We start from the raw sequence: 27,020 nt of genomic DNA, 5'->3' as shown, positions 1-27,020 counted from the left end.
AGGAGGCTGCTCAGAACCTGGCCAGCAGAGTCCAAGAGTCTGTCCTTGAGGTCAAGAGGCTGGATTTCCACCAGCCCAGTTCCTGACTTACCATGTCCTCTGGAACAACTCCCTGTCCTCTCTGAGTTTCAGGGTTTTTTTTAATTCTAAATGAGCAGTGGAGGTTCAGGGAAACGGTGCCTGAAAGCTCCCAGCAAAGGACCCTCCAGAGTCTGGAGTGAAGGCTCTCCAGACACATTTGCTGAGTTGACTTAACCTAAGTTTAGTATCTGGATTTTTGAAGTGGAGCCAAGAGGTGGGGTGAGGCTGGGGGAGCAGTGACAATTCAGAGGTGTGATAATTCCTAACCCCACACCGTGCTGATAGTATGGGTTGCACCACAGTGCCCTGTGGAGAGGCCATTGGATAGATGTGACTCCCATTCTGCAGAAATTTGCAAACAAAGGAAGGCCCTTGAGCTTCCAAGCCCATACTATCTGGAGTGAAAACGCTGTATCTGTGTAGCGCAGAGGAGGTGGTAGTAGGGGCAGCATGCACTGTTGCAAACCTATGGAGCAAAGACCGGTGCCAGACCTCATGCCGACACTTTATCCCAACACTGTGTACACCTGTACTTAGTACCCATCGCCGTGAGGATGTTGGGAAGGTGAAATGAGATGACATGTGCCAACAGCTGGGCACAGAGCCTTGCATATTGGACTGCTTAATAGGTGTCAGTCATTCTGTTATTTTAGATCAAGTGGCTCCATGATGCCAGGTGCTGTCCTAGGCACTGGGACCCAGGGGTCAATAGGACAGTGCTGTCTCTGCCTTTTGGCATTCACTTGTCAGTGATCGTTGTGACATTATTCTGTCCAGTTTTTGTGAGGAAAAGGAAACCTTGAGAAGTTCTGTGATTTCTGCAAGGTTACTCAACGAATAAATCAAGTGTCAGAGGTGGGAACCCAGGTGGCTGGTTTTGGAGACTGAGCCTGACCCTCTGCTCTATTTGAGTGCCAGGGCATTACGAACTGGAGGGATTTTAGCCTTTCGCATTGAGTCACTCGGTTTCAGTTTTCCAAACATCTTCCATCAGATTAATTAGAATTAAAATCATAATTATAACCTTGGCACAGGGAACGTTTTATTCAGTGTATCTACTCAGGAGTTTCTCCCATTACTTATTTCTTCCAGTGACCTAGTGAAGGAATCAGGCAAGGGATCTGTCTGCCCTCCCATTTGACAGAGGAGAAGACTGAGGTGCAGAGGTACCAACTCCTCACCTGAGCCCACAGAGCCACGACCAGAGTGGAACCTGACTTTCCCAGCTGCTGCTAACCTGGCACTGTGGGAACAGCATTCCATCCTCTCGCTGGGGAGAGGAGTCTGGCATTTGAATCACATAAAAAGGCATCCAGGGAGTGGTGACAGGAGTCCTTGTGTCTGGCTCTGTCAATCACTGTCCTGGTCAGGAGGGACATTGGGCACCTGAGCCTTTTTCTCACCTTTCTCTGACACTGTCAGAAAATCAAGAGCATCCTTTCCTCCTTCCACTCCCAGCCCAACACCCTCTCATCAGCTGTGTCAGATCTAAATTGGACCGAGTGGTGTGGAACTGCAAGCCAAAAGGGTCCCATAATCCTTCCACCAGCGGCCTGGGCCTCTGTGCGCCAGAGCTGCGGAGCCGCATTGTAAGTAATGGTCACGGAGTAGATGCGGTCGAGGCTGCTGTGAACACACGGAACAGGCGTGGAGCTTGTTTAAGAAACAGATAGGCCGGTTATGCTCCTGAAACTGTGCAGTGGAGCCAATCAGTACCCACTCGCTCTCTCAAATCAGGGCCTTAGAGATTTCGATGAGCAAGAGGATGCATTGATGGAAACATGGCAGCGCCCCACCTTGGGGGAATTTTCCATATTTGTTTATTTCTGTTCTGTACTGTTTATTGAGAGTTAGGTGATGCAGCCAGGGGACTTGGCCTGTAGTGTTAAGAAGCTCAGAGACTTGGGGAGCAGGTGGTAGGTGAGGTGTGAAATAACTAAATGGACGATTACAGTGTTGTGTGGAAGGAGGCACTGAGCAGGGACCCCCGCCCCCAGCCTTGCGGGGAGGCAGGCTTCACAAAGGAGGAGGCCTCGCTTTGCTGTGTAACAAATGCCCGCAACACTTTATGGCCTAAAACAATCTTTTCCTTCACGGTTTTGTGGGCAGGTAGTTCAGGCTGAGCTTGTGGGGCAGCCCTGCTGGTCTTGGTGGATCTCTCTCTGCCCGGCTCGCTCACGTGTCGGCGGTCAGCTGACAGCTTTGCTGGGAGCTGGGCGGTCTAGGGTGACTTCCTTCACCCGCCTGCTGGTTAGCAGCAGATTTGTCTCGGGTGACAGGGGAAAACGGGCCGTGCTTCTGTCATCACCCAGCAGGGTTCCCAAGAGAAGCCAGAGAGAGTAAGCCCTGGTGCACAGACACTTGGTAAGGCTCTACTTTCATCATTTTTGGCGTTGTCATGTGGCCAACATGGGCTCAAGGGGAGGAGTAATAGACTCACCTCTTGATGGGGGATCTGCAGTACCCCATACATTGGTGCAGATGTAAGGAGGAGAAGAATTGTTGGCTGTCGAGATGGTCTACTTACAGCTGACTTCTGAAGATTAAGACTTAGGCAGGCAAGAAAAGAAAAAGTGAGAAGGTCAGACTAGGTAGAGAGGACAGCGTGAACAAGAGCGTGGAGTTCCGCTTCTAGAGGCAACCAACAGGGTGGGAAGGACACAGCAGGAGACAGAGGCAGGGCATGGGATGTTTCTTGTCATGGTTTGACCATAGCAAATGCCATTTGGTCCAGGCTGCTGCTATTTTGATAGATGCTGCAAGGAGCTATAGAGTGGGGTGGAGAGGGCTAGCAGACCCTTATTTTCTTAGTCTGAGAGACCTTCACCTGGTTCCTCCCACGTCTGGGTCTCAGTGTTTCTTAAGTGTCTTCTCCAGTCACCGTGCCTCAGTAATCCAATCTGTGAAATTGGATTAGGGAGTCTCACTCTCTTGGGCTTCTATTTCAGTCTTGTACTAGCCCATTTTATGGAGCGCCTGCTAAATCGTGGACTAGTGAGGTTAGTGAACCAGGGAAGGGAATAGAAACCTGCCGGAGGAGTTCAGAGTTCGGAGCTCAGAGGAGGGAGGGAGGGAGGCATTCGGGGCAGAACTCTTCAGAGAGGTCCCTTCGGCTGGGTTTTGGAAGGTGGGCGATATCTCTGTGTGCAGAAGAAGAGATTAGGGTATTCCTTGGAGGCTGGCGTGCTGCCTGGGGACAGTGGACTGGGGTTTGGCGTACAGAGGCAATGGGTTCAGTCCGATGTCTGGCATCATGATGAATTCATCACATCGAGGTATTTCTCCAAGTCTGTCCTGTCCCACCTTGCTGCAAACAGCTGGTGTGGTTAATGGCAGGTACATTCACTCTCTTAGTCTCTACTCGGTTGCTGGTTTTTACAGGACTAATTTCCTCTCTCCCACACAGCACAGCACTGCGTGGTGCCATGCTCTCCTGACACATCACGTTTTATTGCCTGTCACATCCTCATCCAAGTGTGTGGCACCCAGATGTAGAACCCTCTGGGTTGAGGTGAGGGTATGGGGGATTAACAAGTCTTACCCAGCAATGGAGGCCTAAGGAGCCATCTTGGCAGCATCTTTGGGAGAGGCTGAGGGAGCCCCGGAGTTAGGAGGGAATTCTACACCCTACCCTCCCCTGCCTAAGCTGCTCAGTCACGTTTAGGTTGTCAGGGAGGATCCATCCCTCGCTTCTGTCGCAGTTCCCTTGTAAGTCCTTGTCTCTGACCCCCATGGTATTTTTGGAGAGTGCTGAATTATGAGGCTGTGTGACTTAGGGCAAATTGCCACCCCTCTCTGGACTTCACTTTCCTGATGAGTAAAATGGTAGATTTTACTGATCTCCATCCTTTTATACTCCCTTTCTATTGTGATTTTTGATGATTCCAGGCCATAGTCAATAGGGATGACTTAAAAAGGGGTGGGGGGTGGGTACCGGGGACCAGATGGAAAGGGTTAAGAGACATTTTTCCGACTGAATTGTGAACTTTTATGTCTGTAGCCTCTGCCTCCTTTTTCTCTATGTCAGATACTGTGTCATTTCCCATCACTCTCAAAACAACCCGATTCTCCTTGTCTTGGCTGCGGTGAGATGGAAGAGGTGAAGAGAAGAAGATAGACAGCCGACAGGGAATATGCACATGCTGAACACTGTCCTAGGCTCCTCCAAACCCTTCATCTTCTTTAATACTCACAACCGTCCTGAGGGGTTGCTTTTATGATTCCCATTTTCCATATGAGGCGAGTGGGCCTTAGAGAGGTCAACTTCGCTTGTTCAAGGTCACCCAGTGAAATGCAGGAAGAAGAAAAATGCTCTTAAAAATACATTTATCATAAGCGAGAATGCTTCATACTCTTCTCTCCCAGGAGAAATTTGCAGCTTACAAACAGAGGGAGCAAGCACTTAACCCTAGCGATGACCTTATGATGATGAAGGATGAAGAGCATCTGACTGACCTGGGGGAAGCCTGTCCTGGTCCTTTAACAAATTCTCCAGCATGGACTGGATCCCTCAGTCTTTCAACTCCAATGCGGAAACTCCTTTTCTCAGCTCAGTTAGGATAATAGGGACAACGTGGGATTTGGAGTCGGGAAACCAGAGCTTGAATTCATGCTCTGTCACTTACTAGATGGAAAATCTCAGGGAAGCCCAGTCGTCTGTTGAGGCCTCAGATATCTCAGCTGAAAAAAGTGGTTATTCTACTATCAGTCCTGTACACGTGGGGTTTCCATGAAGGCTATCTGAGACAATGAATGAAAGCCCCCTGGCCTAGTGCCTGGCACATAAGCAAGTATTGGTGACAGGTAGTCCCTGTCTGCAAACCGTTGTGTAATGGAGGAGGGGAAAGAAGGGGCAAAAGTCATTGGCTAGATGGATTATAAAAGGAGAAGGTGATGGAGGAGAAGGGGAAGGCGAGGAGGAAGAGGAAGGAAGAACTAAGAAGGAGGAGGAGAAGGAGGAAGGGAAAAGAGAAGAAGTAGCTAGCACACAGAGAAACCAAGGATGTATAGTGAAGCTAAATGACTAAGAAAGACCAGACAAAAAATGCAGCAAGAATCGAGGGGAAATGGTTCAGGAGAGAATAACTAGGAGTAATGAGAATCAATTCCATCAACCCTCCATCTATTTTCAAATCTAATCTAAAATGATATGCTTTTCTCCCTTGCCAATATCTCTTAATTCTTCTGTTCCCCTCCCTTATTTAATCGGGTATAACTGTATTATTTATCTCCACCGAATGGCTGGGGAAAACAGTTCTGTGTAAAAGATGCATTTCCCAAAGGAGGTGGGAACGGGCAGATTGGAGGCAAAGGCAGAGATAAGAGCTGACAGATGGGGCCCGCGATGGAGGAGGTCTGACGTACTCCTGGGACATTGCTCTCCTGCGCTGCTACAGGGCCTGGCTGTGTGTCACTGCCCCCACCAACTCTGTACTTTCTATTCCCTGCCCTAGGCGACCTCCCCAACCCAGCACCACTGGGATGCCATCCTGTGGGCATTTCCACTGCCCTGACATCAGGATCTCTTAGGTTTATGAAGCGTCCAGATTGTAGACACTGCCTGCTTGCCTCACGCAAACCCCTGATAAAGGAGGAGCCTTAGCTCACCCCTCATGTGTGTTCCTATAACTCCCTTCACATCCTCGTTCTTGGCCAGTACCACATGATTGTGTCCTTTGCCAATTTTTCTTTTTTTTTTGCTCTCCAAGATTGAGATTTTCTTGAGGACAGGGAACTCATAAAATGTGTATTGAGTGATGCATTTATTCAACAAATATTTGAGCACCTATTGCATGCTAAGCACAGAGGATAGCAATTACCCAGACAGACACAGTCTGCCATGAATGAATTAATAATGATTAAATGGATGAATAAATGAAGAAACTGAACCAAGGGGAAATGCTGCGGCTGCTTAGTGGGAACTGAGGAAAATCCAGACTAGAATGGGAGGTCTGTGAGGGCAGCCATCAAATTTACCTTTATATCCAATCTATTCACAAGACCTACACTGTGCCTAGCACATTTTAGACAGAAGATAAATATTTATGGGAGGTATGTTGTTGAATGATGAGCATGATGATTGCATTTGCTGTCAGGGCTAACTGTGGGACTTTGTCCAATTCCAAGCATGTTGCTAGGTATGGTCTTATTTTCTCTTAATTTGAAGTTAGATGTGATATAAATAGGACACATCATTGACACTCCTCCAAAACATTTCATATAAAAAGAAAGAAAATCATAGATGCTTTGTGATTTGTCCTCAGGTAAACCAGCTAGTTGGTATGAAGGCATCACACAAATCTAAGCTTTTAACTCCAAATTCACTGTCCTTTTCACTCACCCAAGATGTGTGATTATTGATTATGTCAGAAAGACGGGGATATATCCATCCATCCACCCCCCCCCCATCCATTCACCTTGTTATTTTAATATATGGCATGTAAAGAGCTTCATTAGCCTCTGAACTAGGGCTTGATCTCATGGCATGAAGGAGCCACAGCTGGGACCTAGCGCTTTTTCTGATGCTAGGAGATGGTTCACAGGTAAGAAGTGGTGGCCCCCTTTCTACTTTCCTCTCCGCAGACTCGCTCTAGCATCTCTGTCTGTTTCCTCTGTAGTGGTACGCCTCTGGGTCTTCTGTTGGCACCCTCCCACTGCACCCCGTGGCACACTTGCCACCCCCCTGCCTCTTGCCTTTGTGCTAGTCCTCCATCTGAAATGCCCTATGTCACATGGCTACTTGTTGAAATCTTGCCCATCCTTTAAGATTCCTCCAGGAAAACTTTCTAGCTCCATTGAGCATTCATCTCCTCTCTAAGCTTCCCACTTTGATTTATACATATTTATACCATGCTTTTTCTCCCTCCCTTGGACTGAACTGTTGAGGACAGAGTTCCTCAATGCCAGATCTCAGAAAAAGTTGGTTGCCTAAATGAATCTTTAAAATGAGCATGTATTTGCATCTGCTACAGAGATAATATGGATTCTATGTAGAAAATGTAGAAAACAATGAATCAGACCACGATTAAAATCACCTCTGATCCCACCATTTAAAGATGATCATTGTTGATGTTCCAATATATTTCTTTCCAGTTGTATATACACATGCTTATGTCTAAATAGAATCTGATAGTCGTCTTTTTTCTGTATAAATATTCTCTCTCTTCATGACAATGGAAGCTCATTGGAAGTTCAAGTTCTGTCTTTCTCTTCATTTGCATTCTCCAGGGTGCCTGAATTTGAGTCAGATGCAAAGTAAATTTCTGTAGAGTTGTTATGTGGGAATCGAGCCATCACTGACATCCGGAATTGCCATCTCTTCGCTCTGTTCACTGGGGATGCCCGTCTGAATTCAAATATGCAGACAGCTCACTGCAACTCACCAAACATTTACGGACCCCTCTACTCCGTATTTGACCACTGTGTCAGGCACTGGGCTACACAGATGGCTCTGATGTATCCTTGCACTTGAGTCCAGTGAGAGAGGACACCACATAAACAGACCATTTTAGCATAGATAAATACCAAGACCAAGGCTTTGATAATAGATGCTATAATAGTGTATGTGAATAATATGTGACAAATGGAACAGGTGAGTGTTTACTGAGGGTCAAGATTAATGCTAATGCTGAAAGCTGAATTGTTTGGATCATCTCATTTAATTCTCACAACCCTATGGGCCAGGTTCTATTATTATTAACTCATTTAACAGATGGGAAAACCAAGGCATGAAGAAACTAAAAAGTTTGTCCAAAGACACACAGCTTGAACACAGGAGAGTTGGGATTTAAATTCATGCAGTTGGCCTCCAGAGTCTGTTGTGATCTCATGCAACATGCAATGCTTTCTCTTTTCATGGAAGCACAGAGCAATACCTAGCTCATATTGGGGTCAGGGAAATCTTCCAGAGCAGGGAGTGGGGTTTAGTGGGGGTGGTTATTCCAGGCTCTGAAAAAAATCTTGGAAGACATTGAATTAGGAAACAACATAGTATATGTGGGAGATGACATAAATATTTGATCAGATTTGACATATAAGTGCAAGGAAAGTATGAAAAGGGTAAGGTTGGGGGTGGGGTGGGGAATGCAGGGACCAGGGCTGTGAAATTAGGTTTATTCTGAGGGGAATCAGGAGCCCTTGAAATGTTTTGAGTAAAGATGCGACATGGCCACATTTACAAGTTATAAATTTTATACTCGTCGTCATTTGAAGGACTGTTGGAAGGTAGGAAGCCTGGAGGCAGGGAAACCAGTTGGGGTCTTCTGGGTGGTCTCCATTTGTCCCTCGAGATACAATCCTCAACTCTTCCCTCCCTGCTCTGTGCCCTGGAAAACTGACATGTATGACTTACTTGACCTTGGGGTGTTTGGTTGGGTCGACCCGTGTAAGCCACCGGTAAGGGATGAGTAGGCAAAGGAGGACTGAGGTCGGAGTACTTATTATCTCACTACCTGTGTGGTGGCCATGCTTCTCCTACAGCTCTAGGTCCTTCAGAATTTTATAAACACCCTCTCCTCCCTTTGCCCCTTCAGGTCTAGGGTGGTGACAGCTCCTTGCTGCAGCCAGTCTTGGGGTTCTTCATTACTGGTCTGCCTTACCCCTGCCTGTGCTGATTAATTTTTTTACATCAGCTTGACTGGGCCAAAGGATGTCCAAGGAGCTGGTAGAACATGGTTTCGGCACGTGTCTGTGAGAGTGTTTCTGGAAGACATTAGCATTTGAATCGGTAGATCGAGTAAAAGAGAAAGGACTTCATTCATGTAGGTGGGCATCATTTAATTCACAAGGGCCAGACGAGAACCAAAAGGTGGAGGAAGGGCAAATTTGCTCTCCGCTTGAGCCAGGCCATCCACCTTCTCCTGCCCGCATGCATCAGCACTGCTGTTTTGGGGCTGCTGGGCTCATACTGGGACTCACACCGTGAGCTCCCCTGCTTCTTAGGTTTTCGGGTTTGGAGTAGAGCTATGCCACTGGCTTTCCTGGTCTGCAGCATGAAGATGGCAGATTGTGGGGCTTCTTAGCTTCTGTAAGCATGTGAGTCCATCCTTCATAATAAATCTCTTTCTGTGTATCTACATATGTCCTACTGATTCTGTTTTCTGGAGTACCCTGACTAATACACTTATAAAACCTTTGTAGATGCTCCCCTCTTTAAACACTTCCCAATTACCCCACTGAGTGCGTCTTGATTTTTCTGATGAGACCCTAACTGCCACAGAGCCATTTGAAGTAGTCCTGAGAGATGCTAAAGGTTTGCATTAAGGCAGCCATTGCAGAGATGAAAGTGAGGGCGTGGTTTCAGATATATTTCCTGAGCCTGCTCAGTGGGACTCGCTGCATGGAGATGACCACCCACGACTGCTGGAATAGCTAATGACGAGGGTGGCTGAAGTCAACATCACTGTCTCATAGTGTCCCAACTTTTTCCGCCTATGCAGTGAGTTCATCTCATAGAATGTCTGCTCCCCATAGCCAGGCAAAGACTACTTGCAAACTCACCAGAAGTGCTCTCTGGCTTTCTGTAAATAATCAGAAGGAGGGTCAGCTGGTGCTGTGGAATCAGAGGGCGGGTTAGTTGGCCACTTGGGAGATGTTACCAAGATGGCTGGTGATCAGGAGAGCTGCTTATTTTCATAATGACCTTCAGAAATTAAATAAAAATACAATGAGCGCCATATATTAGGAAGAACAAGCCAATTAAAAGCACAACATGCCTCTGGGATTTTTTATTTCTTTTCCAGAAGGCTGAGAAGCATGCGTGGCTGCTGAGGCAGAATGGTGGCCTACCCAGAATCACTGATGAAGGCTGATCCTCTAGCTTGGCTTTAGCAGAGTGGTTGAGGGGATTTGAGCCTGTTGAATATTTCACGAGTTGCGGCCCATGGGGGGTGGGGAACAGTAAAAGGTGAAAAGACAATCCCTGCGTTTCTTTATGATTCCAATATCAAATCAAGCTCTTTGTGGCGGGAGGGAAGCAGGCACTGCAGTCAGCCCACAGCCGGAAGGCATGGTGCACCAATTCTCCCACTTTAATATCTGCTGTTTCATTTTATATTCATCATGTCAGCATAATCTGCCTTTATGGGAATCATCTTGGTTCCCGACCAAATGTGTTTAGTCCCCCTCTTGCTTTAAGTTTGATTGTAATATGACTTGAAGAATTCAATGAAATGTTTATAAGGAAGGACTAGGGGAAGAGGAAAGGGAAAATGCAATTGGAGAATCAATCAGCAGGGACTTTCAAGAGTGGGCTGTGGTTACGCCACTAGTTCTTTGACCTGTTTTTAATGGACAAAGGACTGAGTCTCCGACCAAGTGTACTCTGCTGATTCCCAACTGCATATGGGATCAAATATACGCTATTACCGGGCATTCTAAAGCCCTTAGCTCTGTGTCTGAACTGCATTTTCAACCTCACATTTTGCTGCACTCCTACATAAACATGTGGCTTAGCTGACCTGAGATTCCCAGCCACTCAGCCCGTCTGTGCCTCCTTTTCTCCACTGAGGGCCAACAATATGCCAGTCCTCCGCAAAGCTCATATCACCATGATTTGGGAGTAGTTCTTGGTCTCCAAGCTAGAGAGTCCTGTCCCACCTTTGAGTTCCCAATGAATCTTTACTTACTATTTCTTTAATTCTCTAATGAAGCTTAATACTGCCCCCCTCATCTTATGGATATGTGTTAAGTCTGTGTGTGGATTCATCAGCAATTCAGTAATTATTTACTGAGCTCTTACTACGTGTCAGGAGATATTGAAGTGCTTGATATGGCAGGAAATGATACATGCAAGATTCCTGCTCTCCTGGAAAGAGAGGCATTAAAGACATGTTCTAGAAGATAAATATACTACCCTAAGAAGCCCGAAACACCAATTCAGAAGAACTTTTGCACCCCTAGGCTCATAGTGCTGTTTACTATAGCCAAATATTGGAAGCAACATAAGTGCCTATGAGTAGATGAATGGATTAAAACCTGTGATACATTTATACAATGGAATACTATGCAGCAGAAATAAAGAAGGAATTCCTCCCTCTTGCAACACAGTGGTTGGAACTGGAGACACTTATGCTGAGTGAAATAAGCCAGTCAGTGAAAGACAAATACCACATGATCTCACGTATAAGAGGAATCTAATGAAGAAAATAAACCAAAAAGGAAAACAGAAGCAGAGACATGGACATGGAGCAGACCGACAGCTGCCAGAGGGAGTGGGGACAAGGAGGAAATACGGAAAGAAGGGAAAGGGACTAATCGAAGAACACGTGTGAATGACCCACGGGCACAGACAACGGTGTGGGGATTGACTGTGGGGGTGGGGTGGTAGGCTGGGCAGAGGAGGCCAAAGGGGGAGAAAAATGAAGACAACTGGAATAGAATAAACAAGAATAATAAAAAAGGAAAAAAGAAAGAACGCATGTACGGTAAATTTGTCATAGCGACAAGTGCTGTGGAAAGTTTTTGTGAAGTGGATATAACAGAGCGTGGAAGTGCGTGTGGTGCTTCAGCAGAGTGGCCCAGCCTGTCTGCGCAGGTCTCCTTGGGACTGAGAGACAAGTGCTGGAAAGAAGCCAGCTTGCAGCTCTGGGTGGAGGGTTCCAGACAGACCAGATGCAAAGTACACATCTCCTGAGACAGGAAGCAGCCTGGCCTGTTGGAGGGGCAGTTGTAAGTCCTGCAGGGCTGGGGCACATGATGAGGAGACGAGAATAGCAGGAGATGGGTCAGAATAATTCACAGTATCCTGGGTTACATTGGATGGAGAGTGTGCGCATGTGTGGACTGGGAAGGAGGGGCAGGATTTATTCTGCTGAAGGACTCTGAGCTTCCTGAAGGCAAGGCTGCATCCCATTTGACTTCATATTCTGAGCTACTAAGTTGACTGCAGTTGAGAAGGTCATTGATAAAGTGTGTTGAACCAATAAAGAAACAAACGCAGGAATGAATGAATGAATGAATGAATGAGTAAATGAATAAGTCTTCTGTTTCTGCCAAGACAAGTTTCTCTGTGAGGTCTCATGCCCTTCCTCCCCACCCCAACAACAGTTTCTTTCCTTTATAATCGAGTAAGTCCAGAACTGTTCCCTGTGATTCAATATTTACTGTGTTTCACACACTGTTATTATCATTTAACGTTTACTGTCTGCTGACTGTGCAGTCGTCACCGTAGCAAACAAAGAGCTCAATCTAGTTTTGGTTCCAGGGCTAATTTAGTCAAAGAAAAGGAGATGTTGTAAGAGCCACTGGCATCATAGAAATTGCAGACTGGAAATCCAGCTTGGTACAAACTCACCAGTGACCTTAAGCAAGTCGTTACACCCTCTGTTTTCTCATCTAAACATGGGAAGGGCAGGCCTCTTCAGTGGTGGGCTTTCAGGCACAGGCTGCGGGGAGGTCTGGGAGGCAGGGACCCAGGTTTCAGCAAGCATTCCCTCACTGACTCTGCCCACATCTATACCAGGATGTGTCAGCCAGATGCAGCCTGCCCTGGGGGTCTCTGCTGGCACCATCCCAGAGCCTCTTAGCTCAGTAAGTGCCCACCCACCCAATGGCACATGGATCCTCTTGCCTGAGCCACCAGATGAGAGAGAGCTATTTCTAGAGTCAGCCAGCTCTCAGCCTTTGACTCTCAGCTTTTGACTCTGGCCTCTGACTCTCGGCTTTTATGCACTGAGAGGAAAAATGAGTGAGGTGCTGAGCCAGGCCATTTATTGATACCATAAAGTTTCCACCTTGTCATGGCCCAGCTGGCTGGCTGCCAGGAAAGCCATGGCCAAGGCCTTGGGTGCTGAGACTAGGAGGTGGGGTGGTGGAAGGAGAGAAGGAGCTGGCATGAGACCGGCTGCGTAGATGGCACACCTAACCTGTCTCCTATCCTGGGGCCACACAGTGAGCTCTCGGGGTCCTCTAGGGCTTGTGTTCTAGGAGCCGATGAACTGTTGTGATTATCTCCGCCCTGCTCAAGTCTGGGTGCACCAAGGGAAACCCAAGCAAGTTTGCACTTGGACTGACTTACTATATTCTGGTCCCTTTATGTTTCACTTAGAACGAGGTGGGAGGCCATGAGAGGCTGCGAGCAGAGATGTGCCATGAGCTTATTTATGCTGTGGCAGGATTCCTCTGGCTTCTGATTGAGAATAGACAGGAGAGGCAAACAAGGAAGAAAGAGGCGAGTTTTAAGAAACCCTCTCAGTAAGCCAGGCAGGAGAGGCTGGTGCCCCGGCCTAGGCATTTACAGCAGAGGAGGTGAGAGAGATGACTTCTGAAGGGCTTTTGAAGGATTTCCTGGTGGACTAGGTGAGGAGTGGGAGAGAAAGCAAGCCATCAAGGATGTCTCAAGGTTTTCTCAGGGAAGCTGAAGGGTAAATTAGATCCTATCCTTGTGAATAATAATGACAATAAATATTAATAGCTCACTTTTTATAGCACTTATTAAGTGCCAGATGCTCTTCCTCTGAGGACTTTTATTTGTGAACCTCAAGGAGTTAGAGTCGATTGATGATATAAGGATAACGCAGTAGAATTTGGTGCACAAACATCATCTCATGTCCTCAGGGCAACCCTTTTGCACCAGATGTGATGGGGGCTGCAGTGAGGTGTGGGGAGAGCTGATTGGGTAAGAAGTTCTGACTCAGCCTCCCCATCAGTCCTTCTGTGTGTGTGTGTGTGTGTGTGTGCGCGCGCGCACACGCGCGCAAGCATCCATGTGTGTGTATATAAAGTCTTCAGGGACTGTACGAATACTGCCTCTAGGTCAGATTCATGTCTTGGGAAGAGGGTTCAAATTTCCAAGCCCCAGACACAATTAAAGCTACTTGTCTACTGATGGATGGCCTGTGTCTCCTATAGTAACTCTCACTTGAGTGAAGACCTGATTAGGTCCCAGGAATACCACCCACCCTTCCCTTTTCTTCATGAGCCTCACCAATAGGCCTTGTCTTCTAGCACATTTCCAGGGACACATCCCTTTAGTAGACAGAGCTATGAAAAGATTGCATGATCCCAGTGCAAGGACATTTGGGTATTTTATCCATCAGCCTTCTAATTAACAAGAGGGTATACAGGTATGATTATGCTGAATGGAAGTACTATGTAACATTATATACATAATAAAAGTATGTACAGAGGGAAAAGCAGCATAGAGGTAAGAGGAACTTCAAGTCAGGTGACTTTCCAATGTACTAGATCATCCTAACTTACCTTTGGGTACATATGAGAACACTGGGGGCTGGTGTTGGCTTTTCCAGTGTTTTAAAGCCATGGAAACCGTTGTGCTGACACACCTGTGCTTGGGAGTGCAGCACATACCTTGCCAAAAAGTAGAGCTGTGCCCTGGCTGGCGTAGCTTAGTGGATTGAGCACGGGCTGCGAACCAAAGTGTCGCAGGTTCGATTCCCAGTCAGGGTACATGCCTGGGTTGCAGGCCATGATCCCCAGCAACTGCACATTGATGTTTCTCTCTCTCTCTCTATCTCCCTCCCTTCCCTCTCTAAAATAAATAAATAAAATCTTTAAAAAAATTCTGTTAAAAAAATAGAGCTGCTCTGACTGAAGCAGAAGAGCCAGGCCCAGGGCCACCCCCTTGCCCAGCTCCTTTCAGACACAGGATGACCCCGATCTCTTTGGCCGGGCTGGTGCTCTTGGGCCTCTCCAGCCCTGAGGTTCTGCCATTCTGCCCTGAGTACTTCCAGCTCCGCCACTGGGGAAGTTGCACTCTCAACACTGTCCTCCCTTCATCTCCTTTTTCTGTGGCCTCAGAAGATTGTGAGCACTTTGACCCTCTTGCTTAGTTTGATTTTTGTTACTAGCGTAGAAGGAATTGCCTTATCATGCATGGTGCTATGAAAAAGGGCACAAGGCGGACCCAAGTTCAAATTCTGCCTTTGCCTTTTTGTTGCTTGGGGTGAATCTTGGTCATAGTTGAGCCATCTATAAATGCAAGTGATGACCTCTGGCTCATAGGTTTGTTGTGAGGACAGGCATCCTGGTACAAGGCAGGGACATTCTGAGCTGCAGAATAGGGGTGGCTCCTTCCCTCTCTAGAGCTCCGAGGCCAGGCATGCAGCTCACCCAGCCCCTTGGGTCTTGTCTTGCAGAGATGTCGGGCACGGCAGCAGACATCTCGCTGGTGCACTGGAGGCAGCAGTGGCTAGAGAACGGTACCTTGTACTTCCACGTCTCCATGAGCAGCTCCGGGCAGCTGGCCCAGGCCACTGCCCCGACTCTCCAGGAGCCCTCGGAGATCGTAGAGGAGCAGATGCACATTCTCCACATTTCCGTGATGGTGAGTGAGTGGGAACGAGGTGGGGGTCCTGGGGGGACAGGGGAGGGCAGGGTGGAGAGAGGATGCGGGGGAGGCAGGGAATGGTCAGCAGATAGTGGGGAACAGCTGGCCAAGTGTGAGAGGTGAGCATGATAAAGAGAAGGTCAGATGGATTCCGTGATGTCACTTGGACTGATGCGTACCCATCCATCATCTGTCAGATGTGACAAACTAATTGTGCCTCAGAGAAGAAAATAAAGGGTCTCCAACTCCTTGGCCTTTTGGCTGACATCTCTGGGAATAGCTGTTTAACATCTGTCATGTGCTTGGCCTGCTTTGCTGAGGGCTGAGGTTTAGTACTCCAAAATACAGCTGGCCTTTCCAAGAACGGCTGAACACACAAAACTGGAATGAAAGCGGAATGGGGCTGCGCTTTCCCAAGTGCCCCGGATGAGTCAGGTGCTTTAACCCTCACAACACTCCTTGCAGCGCAGACAGTATGGGGTGGCCCCTGGAGCTGGGCTGGGCATAGCTGGTGCAGTTGTACCCAGAAGCCCCTCGTGGCCCTTTATAGTTGCAAATGCTAGAAAGTAGGCAGAGAAACTCATTGAAGGCCACACAGCTAGTAAGAGAGGGACGTGCACTTCAAACCCAAGTGTGTCTGGCTACAAAAGCTGAATGACGTCTTCCTCGCTCTTTCTCTCAGTGTGAGGCTTTGATGCCCCTCTACCACCAGTCAGGCACTGTGCTGGGCACAGCTGTGGACTTGACCTCATTGTGTTCTCATCAAGAATGCGTGCAGTCAGACATGGCACCTCCATTCTGGGGGTGAAGTTATGGGCACAGAGAGGTGAATGGCCTTCCACCTCTGCTGGTTCCATAATCTGGAACTTTCTTGAATTTTTTGCCTCCTCAGTGAAGGATCCTAGGGCGAAATCACGTGAATGGTCATCTAAAGTGTAAGTGGGTTCCTTCGTGTATGGTTTCTTTAAAAAGCTATAATTAATGACTTTGCAAGGTAGACGGTAAAAGGCAAATTCAGTATGCAGAATGCGCAGGGTGTACTTGGCCAGGGAAGAGATCAGATAATAGCTCTGATGACACCCCCCAGGGCTTTTCAGTCCTCCAGCCTCTCTTAGGCTCTTTTCTCCTTTTGCACAGCTCTGCCAGATGCAGGAGGGTAGGGCATATTACCCCCAACCTGTGCGTATGGCTCTGAGGGATGAGGTGATTGGCATGAGGCCACAAAACCAAGTAAGGCTACCACCCACCTCTTCGTTTGTTCCTTCTCTTCAGCAGTCAGCGGTTTCTTGGAGAGTCTGCCATGGAGCAGACCTTTGCTTTTGGTCTTTGTTCTCCCGGTTCCTCTTCAGCTAACACTGTGCATTAGACATTCCGATGAGGGCTGAGTAAGAACTTGGAAGTTTTCTGTCTTTGGAAAAACACACACAAACCGCAGCTAGACAGCAATGTTAATTTTGGACCTAACACGTGCTCATCACGTGGAGGAACAAATCAAGGCCTTTGTGTTATTCATGGAATGAGTGTGATAGACTTTTCCCATTTATATATTTAGCAAATGATGCAGCCACATGTCAGGCCAAGTGGGTGCCTGCATGCTAACTTTGGGGTGCAAGGTTGTAAGTACCTCAGGGGACTTGCTGAGTTCATTTTGGAGCCTGGGCACCATCTAATATTGAGAAGGACTGAAGGGACATGATTGCTCTTCTTTTAACGTTTGAGAGAAAGGCTCAGTTTAGACTAATATTTATTAAGATGTGTGTGTGTGTGTGTGTTCTGGCACAGCACGTACCTTCTTGCTATAACCCAGTAACCTAGATAGTACTATCTCCATTATAAATGACCTTGAATGGGCTGTCTCTGTCTCCCAGCCCAGTATTAGCTCCACTACATCAGACTGTGGGGGCTCCTCACCTCTTTCCTCTGCTCAGTCAGATCAGCTTGGAAGGAAGAGTTCACTGAAGCCCAGATGTCTTTGAAGGTCTCTGTCATTGAGGATGTGGCTGGCAGAGTGGACCACGAGGAGGATGACACAGTCCAGACCCCCTGCGCCCATGCGCTACCGTGGTCTAAGTCTACCACCTTGTGGTTCGACCAGTTCATTTCCTCCTTTGGGGCTCCAAAATCTGGATCTTTCCTGCCCCTATCTCACCCTCAGGAGACAGGGTCATGCCCAGGAAGCTTTGAACTCTAAGGCATCCCAGCCCAGCCTCCCACAGGTAGGACACACCTCAGAGGTCTCTGCCTTCTAGCTGGAGTTAGGGTGACATGGAGATTATAAGCATAGATTCTAGAGCCCACATGCCTGGATGTGAAATCTGCCACTTGATTAACACTTTGAGTTATCCGTGCAAAATATGTAACCCCAATGTGCCTTGCTTTTATCATCTATAAATGGGGGTTATGCTAACACTTATTGTGTAGCTATACCAAGTGCTTTGATCAGAGGAGTTTGGTGCATAAGAGCATTTGCTTTTATTAGTAGAGACACTTTTATGACCCAGACGTGCTGACATATTATATTATATTCTTTCATTTCATGGGTGGATAAACCGAGGTCCAAGTATAGGTTAGAACTTGCCCAGGATGTCCCAGCCAGTCAGCGGGGCTTGGCCTGGAGAATAGGCCTCTCTGTGACTCAGAGTATGCCCTTGCTACTCTGGGCACAGACAATTTAGCAAGAATAAAAATAGTGTTTGCTCCTCCTACCCCCTCCCCACCCCCAGCAGCTATACAGAATGGCCGTGACTTGAATCGGTTTCCCCATTTCAAAGATGAGAAATCTGAGACTCAGGGAGTTTCACTGACTTGACTAAGGCTACATGGCTAACCAGAGGGCAGTTCTAGGGGGAGGTTTTTCCCAGGATTCCCAACTCAGGTCCCAAGGCCACTCATCAGACCATGACTCTTCCTCTGTCAAATTCTGCATCGTTTCCATCTTTGGTGAAGATCTGAGACCATTTGTGAGAAGATCCAAATCACCCAGTCAAATCTTAAAGAATTCTGGAGGTCGGTCAATGTTCTTCACTCCCTGTTCTAAGCACAAACTCCTGCCCATCCATGCAGGGCAACCAGCTCTGGCTCAGCCACTGGAACCTGCCACTTCCATGCCCACTGGCATGGAACCAGCATACTCCTTTGAGCTTGTTAAGACCTCAGTCGATCATCTACTTGTCCCAGAAGGTTGTGTCATCTGACTACTTGTATCCTAAGGGTCATGCAGTGGCTCCAGGTAAGAAATAGAGAGTCGAGGGTCATCTCCGCCATTCTGCTGCTCCAGCTTCAGCTACTCTGAGCAGTCAAGTGCCACCTCAGCCATGTAGGTGGCATGATGCAGAGAGAAAGGGGATAAGAAGAAATACTGGATTTGATGTGTGAGAAGAGAGTTCGGACCATTGAAGATACATTTCTTTCCAAGGGACCATCCCACAGAAAATGATGCAGACACATACTGGTGAGGCCCATTGAAGGGCGACTAAAGAGACCAACATTGCTGTTCATGACTGGACAGTGGGCAAACCTTTCAAAGTGTTTGAGCTATATAGAAGTGGAGTGGACTGAGGCAGTGGGTAGTGAGTTCCCTGTTTCTCTGGGTATGCAAGCTGGAAGCCCTATTCATCAGGACTTTAGGAGGAATAATAGTTAAATTAGATGATGATTGTAGTTGCTTACAACTTAGAAGATCTATGATTCCATGACATAATATATGGAAAAATACTTTGAGGATTATATCATGTCACATAAATCTAAGAAACTACTATTACCATTCTCAATCTTTGTTTAAAGGATCTGTGTGATATGGGGATAATGCTTTTTAAAGCTTTTTGTGAAAATGGCTTTAGATCACTTACCCAACCATTGCATTTATTTATTCACAGTATATCATGCATTCCTTAGTTTATTGATTTAGTCACTCAATCATGCAATGGTTTACTTGCCTACTATGCCTAATGATGAAAATTCTATCTGCTAAAAAGAAAGAAAAATGAAAAAAAGCTTTAAGAAATCGACCACAAGCTCAGAAGAAGCCAACTATATGAGATCTGACTGCCAAAAGACTAAGTTTTCTGTTCAGCTCATTTTAGAGGTCCTGTATGACTTGAAATATTTTGCTTACTTTTGGGGATTACATGTCAAGAAGAACAATAACTAACTAGGAAAGTTTTGAGAACATAATCCAGACAGTGAAGAACCTTAAAATAATCATGCTAACAGCACTGTTATAATGCTTAGTTAGTGTTATAGTAACTGACACAAATTTAAGTCATTTAATTCTTACAATAATCCAAATTCAACATATCATTATTACTCCCGTTCTAGTTTTGAGAAAGTGTTGGCACAGAGAACGTAACTAATGTGCAAGAACTATGGATTTGGCGTCCCAAGGTTTACATCTGGCTCTGTGACTGACTTACTGGCCTGTGCCTGGGGCATGTACCCCCTCTTCTCCCATTTCCTCACCAGTAGTGGGGTAAAGGGGAAGTGTCTGCCTACAGGGCTGCTGCGAGGATCACCCAACGGGATACACACTGAGTGCATATGCTAGCGCCTGACACATAGTAAGGTCTTCACACATGTTACCACTCTGCTGTTTATGTCTATGCTGGTTTCCTAGGGTTGCCAACAGAGCACCACCCACTCAGTGATGTAAAACAACAAAATCTGATTGTCCCCCAGTTCTGGAGGCTGGAAGTCTGAGGTCGGGTACCAGCAGAGCCATGCTCCTTCCGCAGGAGCCAGGGAAGGAACAGCTCCAGGCCTCTCCCAGCGTCTGCTAGCTCCTTGTCTGAGGCAGCATAACCCAGTCTCCACGAGGCCTTCTTCTTGTGCTCAGGCCTGTCTCTCTGCTCGGATTTTCCTTTCTTTATAAGGACACCAGCTGTTCTGAATTGGGGTCTACCCTAATGACCTCTTTATAACTTGGCAACTTCTTTAACAACCCAGCCTCCATATAAGGTTCCATTCTCAGTTACTGGGGAGTAGGAATCCAACATGTCTTTTTTTGGAGGGAGCACAGTTTAATGGATACCAATAAATGCCATCGCTGTGTTATTCATAAGCAATATTATGGAAGGATGCCCTGGACAACCGGGTAGGAGAAACCAGGCTACAAAGACTTCAGGCCCAGAAAGAAGCCTTTCAGAGAGCAGGCAGAGTAGTGGGGGCGGCATCCTGACTGAGAGGGACTACTTTAAAAGGGAAACGTCTAGTGGTGAAAAAGCCATGTGCTACACACAGCACAAAAGGCTGCGGCCTGGGACTCGGGTGTCCCAGCCCTGCCACTCATGTGCTCCATGACCTTACGCAAGTCCCATTCCTTTCTCAGCCTTAGGGTCCCCCGCCGTAAATTGAAATCATCAAAGTTATGCCGGTTGACAAGACATGAAGTTTGACGTTATAATTATCCCAAGTACATTTTTATGTAAATGGGACATAACCCGTGAATCCTGTTCATTTTTTCTAACAGAAAATGGAAGATTTAAAATCACAATTTTTTAAAAAAAATTAATGTACATCACAGGAATCTTACAGCTTGGCCTTGACTTGTCTCAACAAAACTTCATTAAATGCCTGCAGGGTCTCTGACTAGGCTTATGGGAAAATTCAGAGAATGAGCCATGGCATCTGTCTATAGGAAACGTGCTTATCTACTGCAACAGTTATGTACACAGCATAGGGAAGAAGGGTGAGCATGGAGTGTGGTGGCAGGAGGCCTGGTTTCAAGCTCAAACTCCATCTACCTCATGCCAGTTGTACAGACTGGGACCAGTCGTCACCTCTCCTCAGCTTCTCTTTGCGTCATTTGCAACATGGAAATAAAATTAAAACCATAACACTGAACTGAGATAACGCACAAGAAAGCATTTGGGTAGATTTTCCCAAATCAATGAAACTGTAAAATAAAGTTGGAAAGCTGGAGCCGAAAGCACCTTAGACCCTGCAGAATGCAACTCTTCTAGACGAGCCAGCTTTCACTAGTTCATTCTACAAACAAACCATGCATCTCGGTGACTGACCAAACAGTATTTCGTTCCTCATGCACACCAGTGCCCCCAGTTGTAGTCTCTGTGGCTGAGCTCTGCATGTCTTCTCACTCTGGCACGCCGGCTGAAGGGAGCCCCGGTCTGAGATGTTTGGCGTTCACGGCAGAGGGAATGAGCAAATGTGCCAGCAGAAATCCAGGCTGCTTCCCACAGCTAATGCTCAGACATGGCTCTCTCACATTCTGGGGGCCAAAGCACATCACATGGCCAAGCCCAAAGCCAATGGCAGGCGTAGGTAATCCCTTATAGAGAACGGACATGCTGACATTGCAAATGGCAATAGACTATCCCCCACCTTCATTCTGCAGATAGAGGAATTGAGAGCAGACTATGGGTTATTGTCCATCCCTACGCTATTGACCTGGGCCAACAACCAAGCCTGGATGGAAACGTTACTAAGGCATCTGGAGATAGCAACAAGTAACTCAGGAAGGGGGCCTGGGAGTGTTGTAGTTCTTTTCTGGCTGAAATGGAGTGTAGGATAGAAAGGTAAGAAGAAAAGAAAAAAAGATCATAATGTGAATCAGAGGGAGGCAGACAGAAACACAGACGGGAAAAGCAGACATTCATCAATATGTATTAGGCAGCTATTCTATACCAGGCATGTAGAAACTATCAGGGAGATAAAGGGAACTTGAGAGAATGGGAGCCAAGGACAATGAGAGATGTGCAAAAAATAAAGAGAAATGAGGAGGAACAGGCATAAAAGGATTTAACAATAAAAGCAGGGGCAGGGAAAGAGGAAACAGAAAATAAAGACACAGAAGAAGCCACACAGAGAGAAGTAAACAGGGAAAGAGAAACAGCAGAGGGAGAGGGGCCCATACCCCAGTCCGAAGAAGGAGTGGTAGAGGGGATGGAGCATTGATGGGAGGGGAGCTGGGGTGAGCAGGAAGCTGTGGAGGAAGTGGGGTGCAGAGGGGCAGCATCCAGACAGACTGGGCAGGTCTGAGGTGGGGCGCCAGGCACAGTGGATCAGAGAAGAGGCAGCAGAGGGGGAGGTGGGCGGAGCTGCAGAGCCAAGTCCTGCAGAAGGGAAGGGGGCCCGGAGATCCAGACAGACGCTGCGAAGCTGATGCTGGGAAGCGAGCAGAGAGGGGCAGACAACTGGCAGGAGAGTGAAGGTGAAGGTCGCCTCAGGGGCCATTCTCCACCTCCTCTGACCCAGCCTTTTATTTCACACTTTATTTTTCTTCAGGAACCTGGGGCTTTTGTATGTTATTCTGACAACAGTGAATGAATCAATGAATGGTGTGTGTGGTGTGTGCATGTGCCGTGCAGTGTTCACGTGCCCCAGGTCCTCCCACAGTCACAACGGGGAGGTGGACTTTGATACTTCCACCACTCCTTTCCATGAATTCCCCTTTGTCCCCTCTCCCTGATCCTCAGAAGGCAGCCTGGTTTGGTGGAAATAGTGTGACTTTGGGGACAGTGAGATATGGGTTCAAATTATGACTCTTACGTAGTTGCTCTGTGTCCTTAGCAATTCCTAAACTCCTGATCCTTACCGTCTCCTGAACTTTCCACATGGCTATGGATCTCACATTCATGGGGCTGAGGAGGGAACAAATGATCAAAGACACGTGAAATACCTTAAAACAGCACTAGAGAAGGTCCCTTTCTTTTCCTTTTTGCCTTTTAAATTGCTCTCTCCTCATGCTGGGCATTTGCAAACTTCCTTTGAACTAAGTTGGGTAAGAGCTATTATCGACTCTAAAATACTGATGTAAATAATCGACTAAGAAAATAAATGAGATAGAAGAGGTTGTTATTCCTCACAGTAGAATCCCAGTTAATAAATGTAGAAAGAAAGGGGAAATAGAAAATCACCATTAGAGAGTCACCACTGTAATAATTACCAGTGACAAGAGCCACTGATGTGGACTGCAATGAATGGGTGAAACTTCAGAGGAACAGGATGTTTGCAGAGTCTCAAAGTATCTCCCCCCAGACATTTATTCATTACAGAAAGAAAAGGGTGGCTTTACAGTGGAGAATTTGGCTGGATGCCCTTGTATTAGCTTTCTAGGGCTGCCTTAACAAAATGAACTGGGGGCATTAAAACAACAGAAATGTATTCATTCCCTCACAGATTTGGACACCAAGAGTCCAAAACCAAAGGGTCAGCAGGACTGTGTGACTTCTGGGGTGTTCTTGGGGACAGTCTATTCCTCGCCTCTTCAGGTGTATGGCCCCTGCAACTGTCCCTTAGCTGGTGGTTTCAGAACTCTGATTTCTGGTTTTGTCTTCATGTCACTGTCTCCTCTGTGTCCTCTCTTCTGTGTGTCTCATGAGGGCATGTGTCACTGGATTTAGGATCTCTGCCTTGAAATTCCCTTAACTTACTTATCATTGCAAAGGCTGCTTTTTCCACCTAAGTTCACACTTAGCAGTTCCAGGGATAAGGGAGTGACTGTGTCTTTTTGGGGTGGGCCATTGAGTCTGCCCCATTACTTAAACCGAGTGATCGAGGTTAACATCACCAGAAATCAGACATCTCGGCACCGTGAGTCTCCTGATGGGATGCACCAAGAGGGCACAACGACATTTCTGTGGTAGTCTTGACATAATTGGGCAACCTCATCCCGACCATGAGAAAGCATCAGGCATACATGGAGTGTGGACATTCCACAAAACAACCGACCAGCACTCTACAAAAGCGTCGGGATCACGAGAGGCGAGTCTGAGGGAATGTCGCAGGTATGAGAAGATTAGGGAGAAATGAAAGCTTAATGCCACATGGGATCCTGGGTTGGATCCTGGGTTAGATCCTGGACCGAAAAGAGGATATTAGTGTAAAACCTGGTAACATTTGGATAAGGTCTCGTATTGTATACTTGTTAATTTCCCGGTTTTGCTTATTCTGTTTGGTTATGTGAGACATTAACTTTAAAGGAGGCGTGGTGAAGAGTATAGTCTGTGCTAACTTTGCAACTGTTTGTGAATATAATCATTTCAAAATAAAAGAGTAAAAGACAAAGGAAGAGTGTTGAGTGGGGACTGCCTGGTTGGAAGCTTGACCTCCCCACTCAAATCTCAGTGTGACATCGGTTGCCTTTGTGTCCTGTGCCTCAGTTTCTTCCATTGTACGCTGGTGATGATAGGTTCTACCTTCTGGAATTAAAATGAGTTAACATCTTACTATATAACTACACAAATATTATTATATATCAATGCCATTAATACTGCTGTTGTTATTGTTTCTAGTTCACAAATGAGAAAACCAACACCTAAACAGTGAAGACAGCTTTCTCCCAGGATTACACAGCTAGGACCAGAGCCCAGAATTAAACGTAAATTTCTGATTCCCAGCAATTGCTCACTCTGAAGTATTTCTTCCTCCAGGGGCAAGGATGTATACGGACATTTTAGGGACCCCTCGCCATAATCATTGAATTACACAACTCTCGTCGCTGTGAAGGCGGGCCTGATCGTGGACTGTGGAGGACAGCAGCTGGTTCTCCCTGACCATGAACACTTAAAAGGGGGAAACAGGGACATTTCTGATGTAATTCTAAAAAAAAAGCTCTTTTGAGCTCATGGAATCCAACTTCCGTATTTTAGAGTGAAAACAAATATAGAAACGAAGCCTGTGGGTCTCGAAGAGTGACTCAGTCGATGTCACGTGGCAGGTCCGTGTTCCCATCCAAATCTCATGATGGGATGTGTGTGCATGTGCGTGTGTGTGTGTGTCTTTCTAAATCTCCCGCAGCTGTGATCTGCATACTGCAGACAGCCCCTCACTCCATGCTGGCGGAGCCCTGGACATACAGACTCAGCCCAGCAGTACTTCACTGTACCGTGGCAGTCATCCTGTCTGCAAATCCACCAGTACTCGCAAACAATTACCCAGTTCAAACTTCTGCTGTTCATGTTCCCCAGCTCAAGGGTGTCCTGAATAGCAAAATCATACTGGTTTTTTTCTCCTTCTCTCTCTTTTCCCCTCCAATCTCTTCCCAATGAAATATAACATTCATTACAGCAGTTAACAGAAACTCTGTCTCCATCACTGCCTGCCACCTTCTCTGTCTTGGCTTCTGCCTCCCAAATTTCTCTCCTGAATGAAGGGCGGGGGTGTTATGCAGATGCCTGATTATGTTTACTTACCGTTTCTCTGCCTACCTCCTTTGTGCTGAATTCTAAGTCAGGCAGAATCAATATTTTCACTGGGCGTGTGCGTGAGTGTGAATGTGTGTGTGTTGTTTGTGTGTGCCTGCCCCGCGATCTAGCTGTCATTTTGAGCTAATTGTGTTGTTTCCTCTTGTGGGGAAGGAAATCTTATCTGTTTTGGATTAAAATTCAATGAAGGTCATCGCGTCTGGAAAACTTACCAGACTGCTGCAATTAATGTTCATTTGGCTTTGATAAATTGGAACGTTCCCCTCAATAGGACTGGAGTGGGTTTCAGAAGCAATAATTCTTCCATTAACTCAATGATTCTGCCTGTGATGGAGGACCTTGTCCTGCTTTTGTTTGTCATCTGTCACTTGGAGGAGCCGGGCGTATGTCGGAGATGATTTATCGTGATCGCAGTGCCTGCTTGTATCCAAGCATTTACAACCACTAATTAGTTTTGCCCCCTGTAAATTGCTTGATTAAACAAAATGTGAGGTTGGAATTAAGGTAGGAAAAATATTTGTGACTCAGTTTTCCCTCCTGGGTTTCCACAGTTAGGCGGTTATTATAAGTTCCTTGCAAGGGCTAGGTAAAAATAAGTCTCATAGAAATAGTACTGAGCACTCACCACATGCCAGGGAAGATCCTGGGAGTTTTATGTGTTTCATTTTACTTAATACTTAAAACGGTTCTTTAGGGTGGTCTTTCTCTAACACCTGGAGGAGACTGAAGTCCATATCAGGGGTGTCAAACTCATTTTCACCAGGGGCCACATCAGCCTTGCAGTTACCTTCAAAGGGCCGAATGTAATTTGAGTACTTTATAATTGTGACTACTCCTTAACTAGGGGCAAGGAGCTCGGCTCTGCCACTGGGTAGAAACAAGGTGCTGGGCCAGATAAAACAAGGTGGAGGGCCGGATTCTGCCCGCGGGCCTTGTGTTTGCCACCTGTGCCACAAATGGTAAGCATTCCATCCCTTGCATTACAACTATGTGTTAAGATTTTTAAAAATTGCCTAATATTAAAGTTCTACTGTTTACTGTTGGTATTTCATTAACTGTGGAGCCAGATCTTTTTCCTAGATAAGAATTATTATGGTTGTTTGTTTAAAAGGCAGCTTGGTGGGCCCTGCCCCAGGTATGCCCGATATGAACACCTGGCTGCCGTGGGGTTCTGGGAGTCTGCATTACGGCCAGCTCTGCTTTGAATGCTTGTGGACGAGAAAGGCAGAGAGTCCGCTGATCTGCACCTCACCGAGACCAGCAGTGGGGAAGTCACAGCCTCGACCCACTCATTGTTTAAATTTTTACTTCCTTCTCACAAAACCCTTCCTGGCAGACGTTGCTATCTCCACCTTATGATTGAAGTGTCGAGGTATAAAAAGGTAGCTGGCCTTGCCCAAGGTCACACAGCTAGGAAGAGGCTGAGCAGGGTTCTCGCAGCCTGCATTTGCCTCCCTGGCTGTGAGGTCCTTGATTTTACATAGCATACCCGT

At 46.7% G+C, this 27,020-nt stretch overlaps 1 protein-coding gene across 2 annotated transcripts in view; it reads left to right on the top strand.

Annotated features, from left to right (window-relative positions):
- ASTN2 (astrotactin 2) overlaps window positions 1–27,020 on the top strand; it is an 821,211-nt gene that overhangs the window by 97,663 nt on the left and 696,528 nt on the right. For both annotated transcript variants that reach the window (XM_045840430.1, XM_045840429.1), the window contains exon 2: window positions 15,177–15,364. In XM_045840430.1, the coding sequence (XP_045696386.1) occupies window positions 15,177–15,364 (188 nt within the window). The remainder of the gene's footprint in view (window positions 1–15,176; window positions 15,365–27,020) is intronic.

The sequence above is a fragment of the Phyllostomus hastatus genome, unplaced genomic scaffold (genome assembly GCF_019186645.2).
Source record: "Phyllostomus hastatus isolate PE091 unplaced genomic scaffold, TTU_PhHast_1.1 phas_contig_34, whole genome shotgun sequence".
Lineage (NCBI taxonomy): Eukaryota > Metazoa > Chordata > Mammalia > Chiroptera > Phyllostomidae > Phyllostomus > Phyllostomus hastatus.
Note: the sequence above shows the minus strand (reverse complement) of the source record. Positions and strands in the feature narration are given on the sequence as shown.